Raw genomic sequence first — 12,101 nt, 5'->3', positions numbered from 1 at the left:
CAGGTGTTACGGAAACATCAGGTGTGTGAGATAGGATTGTGGGAGACTGACACAAAAAGTGCACACAATAGGGATGTGACACACGGGCACTGGAGCCAGAGCATTTATGCTGTGTTCAGTGACAATGATGTGGGGAAGTGGCTTTGCCAAGGCTTTGTCTATTTATCACTCTATCCATTAATGAGGGACGTCCTCCCCAACTCTCCCAAAGCAGTATTTTGGTACCCACCCAACTGACACAATATCCTGGTCTATTACCATGCCACTCTCACTCACAACCCCTTGCCATATGGGTCATATGCCTGTCAAAGCCTCAGGTAAAAGAGATGCTCAATTCACTCACCTAACATAGCCTACTCCAGTCCTGTCACAGGCTTATCTTATCCCATTAGAGGCAGTGCCAAATGTGAAAGCAACCCTGTCATAAACCAGCTCTGCTGCAATTTTTGCACAGCATTTTATGTGGTCATGACCACCAACCAGCAGTTCACCTGAATGAATGGCCACCACGAAAGTGTGACCAAGAACAGAGTTGTCCAACCATTGGCATAAAATACTGCAGAGCACAACATGGTTGATTTCAATGGCTCCTTCACTTTCCATGCCATCTGCATTCCCCCCTCCCTCCCAAGTACCAGCTGCTGCAGAGGCACAATCTTGTCAGATAGGACAATGCAGTTGTACTGATGTATCTGTGTGTATGTGCACTCTATAGCTATATGGAAGGAGGATTCGTCTGAATGTTAGTAGCCTTTTTAGTCTTGATAATGTGCTTGTAGCACTCAACTATTTGGTTAAGTCATTATCTTTACTCCTTAAATTATTTATATTATCGTTATGTCTAGGTATGCATTTTCGTCCCTTGTACGGAATGGAAAATGCAAATAAAGTTAGTGTTTTGGAGTGAGTGAAAAATGATAACTTCTTTGTTATAAGAGTTATTACGATGCAAAGGGTTACTTTTTTCAGCCTATTGTGCAATAGGTTTGTATACTTATGCAACGTGACTATCTCTTTCTTTAGAACTAAACTTGAAAAGAAGCTAAAGTCATATGATTAGTTTCATCCTGAAAACTGAAGCTCAAAACAAAGAGAATTAATAACACTTCCCAACATTAATAAATTGATTGATAAGTATGTCAAGACACATTATGACATATTTTGCTATATTGCAAGGACTGTTTTGGGATCTAACTGAATTATGCTATAGGACTGAGGCATAATTTGGTAAATATTATATGTAATTAGTTTGTGAATTCAAAATGCAAATGTTAAACTTTTAGGAAATTTGAATAATTGATCTGCCTTTTCGTACACCCGTTATACCTACAGCTAATTTACTAGGATTGTACAACAAGTTTCTATCCTCAATGAATTCTGATGAATCAAATTTGTAATATGTAAGATGCAAAAAATTGACTTAATTTGAGAACATGTGTCACAAAGATGCACATTGTACCAATACATCAACAGAAACATTTCCCTAAGATAATATGGTTAACAAATGAATGAAATTCACTCTTTTTGTTTCAGCCCTCAAACCTAGCATTTATTGAAAGCAATTGCTTGCTGGCTATCCTCTTCATTTTAGTGTAACTGCTGACGCCAGAATCATCATACCCGTACACTAATATGTATGGGTACCCCTGTGGTTCTTTCTATTGCCATGTCTTCAACTACAATCTTCAGCAATGCCTCATTACATGATATGTGGCCAAGTAATCTCTCTCTTTGATCTATTACATTCTGTACTTGGTATTTTTTCTCATTGGTTCAATCAAGAATATTTTCGCTCTTTACTCAATCAATCTGTCCAGACTTCAACAGTCTTTCTTAACACAAGACACCAAAACTCATCCAACTCTTCAAGTGCCCCATCTCAAAGTTTAACTTTTCCCATTCTACATGTTCACATGATGCACACATCTTTACCTCAGATTTCTTTATGTTTATGTGCATGTTACAGCCATAAGCCAGCACAAATACAATTGTATTTAGCACTGATTGAATTTCTGTTCATTTTTGGCAAATAACTGCTTTGCTGTCAGCACACCATGTCAAGCTACTTTCTGCCCCGGATAAACAGTTTTGACATCAAGATACTAGTGGTGAAATGTGCAAACTTGTCTTACACCTCTCCTGGTTGTGGTCTCTCATACCACTCGATTAGTTTGGATTATTCCAGTCTACTTTGCATAACAAGACTAGATTACCTTTCTATTCTTGCAGTTGACACCACACCAACAAAGAATGAAAAATATTTTATTTAATTTTACATTACAATCTAACAACACTAACTGAAATCTACAACAGCAATACATTTTTCATTGTTTAAACTAAATCTGCTCTCTATTTTTGGGCACTGTGGTATGATTCTTGGCCCAAAAATCACACTGGTTCTCGTTATCTACTTTAGATTTTTGCCCTTCCATTCTTTGACAATGAACTCTTGTGAGTATATTCAACATATTTGATGATAGACTGACTGTGCAGTAATTTTCACATTGAGATTCAACCTCTTTCAATCCCAGTTCACAATTCATACACATTAACAACACATCAGAATAAGTTTCTGATGTTATTGCTAAAAGTTACAAATATGTCATTCAAGTTATTTGCTCAATGAAGTTTGATAAACTTGATAGTGCAGCAAGAAAAGAAGTTTACATTAGAGAGAAAGAGAGAGAGAGAGAGAGAGAGAGAGAGAGAGAGAGAGAGAGAGAGAGAGAAATGATACTGTTTATATTAGTATTATGATTTTTGGGTTTGCTCACCTGTTTCTCTTCTTTGTCTTTCACAAGGTCCTCAAGATCCCTATTCAGTCTACCATTAGTTTCAGTAGCTTGTTCTAACCTTTGTTTCACCCTCATTAGTTCTTCATTTAATGCTTCCTTTTTGCGAGCAAGAGCTGACAGCTGGTTACTTAAGTCACCTCGTTCACGTGTTACTTGAGCCAACTCTACCTCCACCTGAAATTCGTAAGTACAGTTTATGAAATATTTAGAGAGAATTTTGCCAAAGACTAACAGGCACTAAGCTTCAAACATGACAGTGTTCTATGAGCTGTGTAAAGATAAAGTGACTTTAGAGACTATACCTAGAATGTCTTTAATGAGTTTCTGTGATTAGCTTTAACAATGATAAAACCTCCACTATAAATTATTTCCCTTTTTCTTCCTTTATTTCAGTGAATCCCACTGGAGTTTATTGAACATAACTTCCCTATAGCATTTCTACCTCATCTGTTAATTATTTTTGGCAAGGATTGCAGGAAAAACAAACAGTACTCAAGGGGAGGTTGGACAAAACCTTTCTAAATGGCCTCCTTCATATAACAGTAACATTTAGCAGGAATTCTTTCAATGGATCTCAGCCTATCATTTGATTTAGTAATTAGATTTATGTGGTCATTTCATTTTAAGCTACTGTAGATACTAATAACTTACTGCATGTTTTACAGTAAAAATGAAAAAGAAAAACTTTTTATTTGCTCACATGTATTTTATCACTTTTACTTATAGTGAGTCAACTGTGAATATTTGCTGATAAATTGAAACAACCTTTACAGTTTACAAAAATTCTCCATCTCCACCATCTCTCTGCTCATAACACCATCATTGCAAACAGTTTCAGAGAGCTATCAGTGTTATCTACACGTTCATTTCTATATTTAATTAAGCACAGTACTCCTGTCACACTTCCTTGTGAGATGCTATATACTATTTTCACTTCTGATGATTTCTCTTTATTGAGGCTCTACCTGTTAGGAAGCCCTTAGTCCATTCCTACATTTGGTATAATATTTTGTAGTAAGCATATGTGTGAAAAGGAAATGTTTAAATAATTTTTGGGAGCAAATATATACGTCAATTTGAGCAACACAATAATCAGCCTTCTGGATATTAACAACAATGATATGCTACCACCTGTGATGGTCTACAAACTACATCAGATATGCTACTGTATGTGGTGGTTTACAAACAAAAGCCAATAATGAAATGAAAACAGTTTATTATCATGTAATGTGTGAGACTATAAGGTGTGAAATTATCAGTCTTATTAACCAAATAGATTCTTTAAAATTGCTCAAGAAAGAATGTGGATGTGACAAACACACCTATGTTGTGCAGTGGTGCAGTAAGAAACATGGTTAGCAGCAGACAGGAGGGTGGCAAGGAACACTGGACCAAGATGGCACCATCTGATAAACATGCACATCAGTCTCTTTAGAAGCCATGTGACATTAAACATGTGAGATTTTATTCAGCGTAGTTGCCTCCCCACAGTTTCTGCCACATAGTGAAAGGAATCCGTATTTCATTAGTGTACGACACTAAACATAGCGAAGGGTAAAAGGGCCTATTTCACTGAGTGGATTCATTTTCTCATTTCTAGTAGTAGTTGTGGTCTTCAGTCCAGAGACTGGTTTCATGCAGCCTTCCATGCTACTCAATCCTGCGCAAGTTTCTTCATCTCCAAGTAACTACTGCAACCTACATCCTTCTGAATCTGCTTAGTGTATTCATCTCTTGGTCTCCCTCTACAGTTTTTACCATCCCTGCTGCCCTCCAATAGTAAATTGGTGATACCTTGATGCCTCAGAACATGTCCTACCAGCCGATCCTTTCTTCTAGTCAAGTTGTGCCACAAATTCCTCTTCTCCCCAATTCTATTCAGTAGCTCCTCATTAGTTACGTGTTCTACCCATTTAAACTTCAGCATTTTTCTGTAACACCACATTTCAAAAGCTTCTATTCTCTTCATGTCTAAATTATCGTCCATGTTTCACTTCCATATATGGCTACACTCCACACAAATACTTTCAGAAATTACTCCCTGACACTTAACTCTAAATTTTTCTTTTGTTCCCCTTACTGCTTGCTTAATATACAGATTGAAAAGCATCGGAGATAAGCCACAACCCTGTCTCACTCCATTCTCAACCACTGCTTCCCTTCTGTGCCCCTCGATTCTTACAACTGCCATCTGGTTTCTGTACAAATTGTAAATAGCTTTTTGATCCCTATATTTGTCCCCCGCCACATCCATAATTTGAAAGAGAGCATTCCAGTCAACATTGTCAAAAGCTTTCTTTAAGTCTACAAATGCTACTCATATAAACGTAGGTTTGCCTTTCCTTAATCTATCTTCTAACGTAAGTCGTGGGGTCAGTATTGCCTCACGTATTCTAACATTACTACGGAATCCAAACTGATCCTCCCTGCAGTAGGGCATCTACCAGTTTTTCCATTCATCTGTAAATGATTCGTGTTAGTATTTTGTAACCGTGACTTATTAAACTGATAGTTCAGTAATTTTCGCGCCTGTCAATACCTGCTTTCTTTGGGATTGGAATTATTATATTCTTCTTGAAGTCTGTCTCATACATCTTGCTCACCAGGTGGTAGAGTTTTGTCAGGGCTGGCTCTCCCAAGGCTATTAGTAGTTCTAATGGAATGCTGTCTTCTCCTGGGACCTTGTTTCGACATAGGTCTTTCAGTGCTCTGTCAAATTCTTCATGCAGTATCATATCTCCCATTTCATCTTCATCTACATCCTCTTCCATTTCCATAATATCGCTCTCAAGTACATCGCCCTTGTATAGACCCTCTATATACTCCTTCCACCTTTCTGCTTTCCCTTCTTTGCTTAGAACTGGTTTTCCATCTGAGCTCTTGATATTCATGCAAGTGGTTCTCTTTTCTCCAAAGGTCTCTTTAATTTTCCTGTAGGCAGTATCTATCTTACCCCTCGTGAGATAAGCCTCTAGATCCTTACATTTGTCCTGTAGCCATCCCAACTTAGCCATTTTGCACTTCCTGTCAATCTCATTTTTGAGACGTTTGTATTCCTTTTTGCCTGCTTCATTTACTGCATTTTTATATTTTCTCCTTTTATCATCTGAGTTCAGTATCTCTTTTGTTACCCAAGGATTTCTACTAGCCCTCATTTTTTTTATCTACTTGAAACTATGCTGCCTTTACTATTTCATCTCTCAAAGCTACCCATTCTTCTTCTACTGTATTTCTTCCCCCTGCACTTGTCAATCGTTCCTTAATGCTCTCTCTGAAACTCTCTACAACCTCTGGTTTTTTCAGTTTATCCAGGTGCCATCTCCTTAAATTCCCACCTTTTCGCAGTTTCTATCTACTGTTCATAGCCAGTTGATTGTGGTCAGAGTCCACATCTGCCCCTCGAAACGTCTTACAATTTAAAACCTGGTTCCTAAATCTCTGTCTTACCATTATATAATCTATCTGAAGCCTTCCAGTGTCTCCAGGCCTCTTCCATGTATACAACCTCCTTTCATAATTTTTAAATCAAGTGTTAACTATGATTAAGTTATGCTCTGTGCAAAATCCTACCAGGCGGCTTCCTCTTTCATTCCTTACCCCCATTCCATATTCACCTACTACTTTTCCTACTATCAAATTCCAGTCCACCATGACTATTAAGTTTTCGTCTCTCTTCACTACCTGAATAATTTCTTTTATCTCAGCATACATTTCTTCAATCTCTTCATCATCTGCGGAGCTAGTTGGCATATAAACTTGTATTACTGTAGTAGGTGTGGGCTTCATGTCTATCTTGGCTAGTATAATGCGTTCACTATGCTGTTCATAGTAGCTTACCTGCGCTCCTATTCTTTTATTCATTAGTACATCCACTCCTGCATTACCCCAATTTGATTTTGTATTTATAACCCTGTATTCACGTGACCAGAAGTCTTGTTCCTCCTGCCACCAAACTTTACTAATTCCCACCATATCTTACTTTAACCTATCTGCTTCCCTTTTTAAATTTTCTAACCTACCTACCCGATTAAGGGATCTGACATTCCACACTCCGATCTGTAGAACGCCAGTTTTCTTTCTCCTGATAATGACGTCGTCCTGAGTAGTCTCCGCCCAGAGATCTGAAATGGGGGACAGTACCAGCACAGCAAGTGCGTTTTGATTAATGTTACAAGGTCAGATCAGCCAGTCATCCAGATGCTGCCCCTGCAACTACTGAAAAAGTTGCTGCCCCTCTTCAGGAACTAAGTGTTTGTCTGGCATCTCAACAGATACCCCTCCATTGTGGTTGCACCTATGGTACAGCTGCCTGAATTGCTGAAGCATGCAAGCCTCCCCACCAGTGGCAAGGTCCATGGTTCATGGGTGGTGGCAGGGGGGGGGGGGGGGATGGTGGTGGTGGTTGTGGTTCTAGTAGTATGACAAGTACTCTGTGTGCTACAAGAATGTTGAACGTTAATCCTAGTAGTATAACTGATTAATTAATGTTCAACATTCTTGTAGCACATAGAGTACTTGTAGCTATTTTTTAGTATAAAGAAGGTACTGATATTCTAAATTGGGTGTTAGTATAGCAGGTGTACAATAAAAATGTATGATCATATATAAAAACATCATAAAATGAAGGAGAAACAATCTTATGACAAATTTTACAATACCACATATTCATGAGAATATTTTTCACGTGATCATAATTATGTAGAAAGGTAATTTTGTTTCAATTCTTAACACTTGCATCATTCATATGAGAGACGTAGTGTCATGAATAATTGCGCCCAACAGTGCAGTATTTTCTGCCTCAGTGACAACATGTGAGATACTCGGTCAGATGCTTCTTGTAACTAATTCACAGTTACTGGGTATAAAATAATTTTAAAAAAATCTTTGATAAGATTTATTGTACCATTGGGTTGTGGCAGAAATGTGAATTATCAGAAATAATTCACCGTGGATATGTGAGGCAGTGAAATCACCACAGCCCTATTGTTTAGTGGTACATGGTCCAGGTAACATTCCCGCAACACCTCCATCTGATGATGAGTTAACTGGATAATGGCACAATAAACCACACCATAATTCAAAAAGGCAACTGGTTGCATACTGTACACATATAAATTGCCAATTTAAATCGCAGTTGCAGTTTGTCATCCATAATGGTCATAGTGAATGTAAGTAATGTTTATTAATATTGTATGATATTTGATGTGATTGACATAATGATACTTCCTCCCATTTGACACAGAGCGTGGGGATGATTGCCAACATGGTGGCAGCATCTTCACTGTTATCATGATCTAAACTGAGCCAGCCATTACTGAAATTTATACAACATCCTATACACATGAGAAGACTGAGAGTTAATATGTAGGTTTAGCCACACACTATTTATTAGCACTAATTCAACATGCTGTGAAGGTACAAGCTTTCATCATCAGAAATATCTACACAAAAGAATCTGCACTGCATGGAATAAATTCCAAATGTTCATCCACAGAAGGTCCATATGGTACTGTCATTAATGCATAAAAGATTAAAAAAGGTAAAAATACGTAAAAGTTAATAAGGTCATTTCCCTTGTAACCATACCCTATTCTTAAAATGTGGCCCATCATCATCTGTATTTCAGCAAAAATAAATCAGTATATGCTGACTGCGAATGTTGCTAGTGACGCAGTCTTAGAAATTCATGTGCAGGTGCTCTATCTCCAGGAAAACACATGTGGATGTCAATACACATACATACCTAAAAACAAAGATGTGTGACTTACCAAATGAAAGTGCTGGCAGGTCGACAGACACACAAACGAACACAAACATACACACAAAATTCAAGCTTTCGCAACAAACTGTAGCCTCATCAGGAAAGAGGGAAGGAGAGGGAAAGACGAAAGGATGTGGGTTTTAAGGGAGAGGGTAAGGAGTCATTCCAGTCCCGGGAGTGGAAAGACTTACCTTAGGGGGAAAAAAGGACGGGTATACACTCGCACACACACACATATCCATCCACACATATACAGACACAAGCAGACATATTTAAAGAGAAAGAGTTTGGGCAGAGATGTCAATCGAGTTGTTTTTAGGTATATTTTTCCTACGTGGAATGTTTCCTTCTATTATAACCATATCAATACACATACAGGTAGATGTTTCCTCTTAATTTTGACCTGACTTGCCCAACGAGTTGGAGATTCCTACATTTAATTATGGACTGCAAAGCATGACATAACTTGGCATTTTTTGAAGTTCTTCCAGTTCATATGTGGCATACAGCAAACCAGTGCTTAACAGTATTGGTTAAAAAACAGTCTTGGTTACAATTTTAGTTTTTTATTTTTCAACGACGTGTTTCGCCTTATTTAGGCGTCTTCAGGTTATCTACATAGAAAACAGAGAACAAATACATCTATTTAAGAATCGCAATCGCATTGTGCAGACTTGGATAACCTATAAACATGTATAAACAGATCAACTATTGAAAGAGCAAATACCTTAATTTGGTATTTCTTAGAAGAATCATTTAGTCAGTGTAGCCAAAGGGCATCGTCGAATATATCAGGACAACATCGCCTTCATTAAACTCAGTAAAAACTAGAAATATAAAATAGTAAAATCATTACCTTTTCTAGATGGACGCGAGGGGCACAAAGATCTGCATAACGCGTTCCCATTCACAGGAGCGAGTAAAAGAGTATGATGGGGGCTCTGGTAGTAAGTATAATGCACCACAGCGTCATGTGCTAGTACTCAAGCCTAATACAGAATCACCTCAATAGGTGGCACTGCGACGCAGTGATAAGAATGAGAAATCGCAAACTGGATATACATACCCCTACAACTTTAAAAATGTAATGCACACAAAACATTGATAAGATGGAATTACTAGGGGCGACACCTGTGCAATAACTTGACCTAAAATTTTGTCGAAGTAAAATATAAATGAAGGCGGTAAATTTAAATGAGAAAACAAGGTGTATAATACAACACACAGCTGCAGTACATCAACAAATTTTCCGTATCATATACCACTAGAACGAGAACATTAAAAACACAGGACCAAAATTACAGATAAAGAGGCCGCCCATATAACACTCAATGAAGTTATGCGGGTAAACTTCCCCCCCCCCCCCCCCCCTTTTTATAGCTACATTGAAATGTGTAAAAGGCGTCATCATTTAAATCGAAAAACTCGCAAGTATCCTGTTTGAGCTCTCATAATTCTGCCTAAATATGAGCCCTGTTCCTCTCTGGTCTTATGTCGTCTTCTTAGCCAAGCCATTAGAGGTTTTTTTTTTTTACTCAAATAGGATACTTGCGAGTTTATCTGTAATTATGGTCCTGTGTTTTTAACGTTCTCATTCTAGTGGTATAGGATACGAAAAATTTGATTATGTACTGCATCTGTGTGTTGTATTATACACCTTGTTTTCTCATTTAAATTTACTGCCTTCATTTATATTTTACTTCGACAAAATTTTAGGATAATTTATTGCACAGGTGTTTCCCCTTGTAATTCCATCTTATCAATGTTTTGTGTGCATCACATTTACAAAGTTTTAGTGGGTATGGATATCCAGTTTACAAGTTCTCATTCGTATCACTGGTGCATCGCAGCGCCACCTATTGAGGTGATTCTGTATTAGGCTTCAGTACTAGCGCACGGCACTGTGGTGCATTATGCTTACTACCAGAGCCTCCATCTTACTCTGTTACTCGCTCCTGTGAACGGGAATGTGTTATGCAGATCTTGGTGCCTCTCGCGTCCATCTAGAAAAGGTAATGATTTTACTATTTTATATTTCTAGTTTTTACTGAGTTTAACGAAGGCGATGTTGGGCTGATATATTCGACAATGCCCTTTGGCTACACTGACTAAAGGATTCTTCTAAGAAATACCAAATTAAGGTATTTGCTCTTTCAATAGTTGATCTGTTTATACATGTTTATAGGTTATCCAAGTCTGCACAATGCGATCACAATTCTTAAATAGATGTATTTGTTCTCTGTTTTCTACGTAGATAACCTGAAGATGCCTAAATAAGGCGAAACGTGTCGTTCAAAAATAAAAAACTAAAATTGCAACCAAGACTGTTTTAACCAATATTGGCACTTTTCACATTAACATAACATTCCAAGAGGTGTAAGAAGTGACAGGAAAAACCCTAGGATCAACAGGGTCTCAAATTCTTGACGTTTGGGTTTGCAGTCCGGCACTCATCTACACAACCACTGTGCCACACTTCAGAAAAATTATCATGAGGAACTTATTTGCATTTCACACATAGGCACATAATAGACTGAAGTACACTATTTACCTTTTCCTTTTCAATTTCCAGGAACTTAACTTTCTCTTGAAGTGATACTTTATCTGACTCCAGATCCAAGCGTGTCTGTTCGGCTTGCAACAGCTCTTTCCTTAGTGAACCAAGATCATTCTGCTGGTCAATGCTCTGGCTGTGTAAGGCTGCCTTCTCATCTTCAAGCTACAACATACATGTGTATATACAAAATTATTGCTTCCAATAATGAAATTGGTTGTTTAAACAACTAAGGATAAGATGATGTTTCATACTTTTTAAAAGCAAAACTTTTATTTTAATCTGATGTTATAATCAGAAGGATCCTTTCAGATATAGTGCAATATACTGGGATATACTGTTATAGGTGCTTTCTAACTTTCGTCTACAGTCTGTGTGAAGCAGGTCACTATAACACAATTTTGAAACAGTCATGGAGGATCCATCACAATCTGTTCCTTAAACAATATACAGCCCAAACTACTTCAAATTCTGGACAATCACAGCTGTTGAAAGGCATGATGTTAGGAAGAATTCTGCAAACAGCTGGTAAAATTGTTGTTTATTAAAACACAAATGATTTCATGACCTAAGGCTGCATCATAAGGTGCATCCTACATGGTAAAAAGCAAAGTCCAGTGTCACCACATTTTCTAAATATTAAAATTGATAAAGGAATGTCTAAAATATACCCACAATGTTAAAAGACCATAGGCATACCCATCACTCAAAGCAAAAATTTACTGTTCAGTGAATATTGTCAATACTATTGTAAGCGAAAGGTAAAAAAGACGTGCTCCATTCATTAAGCACAAATTACTGATAGGCTTGACTTGTGGTTACAGTGCCATGTTTTAAAACTTACTTGCATCTAAAAAGAAAAATATTTTAAAGTGAGAGGACGCTAAAATTTTTTAAACCGGCCAGATTGGTGATAAAAAAATTTTCACTGCTAACATGATTAGTCTTGGCACTATACAAATTACAATGTGGAATGTAGCAGGTGGCAGTG

General features: G+C 37.6%; 1 protein-coding gene across 1 annotated transcript in view; it reads right to left on the bottom strand.

Moving 5' to 3' along the window:
• Nucleotides 1-12,101, bottom strand: part of LOC126161742 (rootletin) — a 267,518-nt gene that overhangs the window by 145,571 nt on the left and 109,846 nt on the right. Inside the window, exons 13-14 of the mRNA XM_049917782.1 lie at nt 11,108-11,275; nt 2,775-2,969 (exon numbers count right to left, since the gene is read on the bottom strand). Coding sequence (XP_049773739.1) covers nt 2,775-2,969; nt 11,108-11,275 — 363 coding nt within the window. The remainder of the gene's footprint in view (nt 1-2,774; nt 2,970-11,107; nt 11,276-12,101) is intronic.

Source organism: Schistocerca cancellata, chromosome 2, assembly GCF_023864275.1.
Source record: "Schistocerca cancellata isolate TAMUIC-IGC-003103 chromosome 2, iqSchCanc2.1, whole genome shotgun sequence".
NCBI classification, from domain to species: domain Eukaryota; kingdom Metazoa; phylum Arthropoda; class Insecta; order Orthoptera; family Acrididae; genus Schistocerca; species Schistocerca cancellata.
The sequence above is the reverse complement of the archived record's forward strand: the minus strand, read 5'-3'. Positions and strand labels throughout refer to the sequence as shown.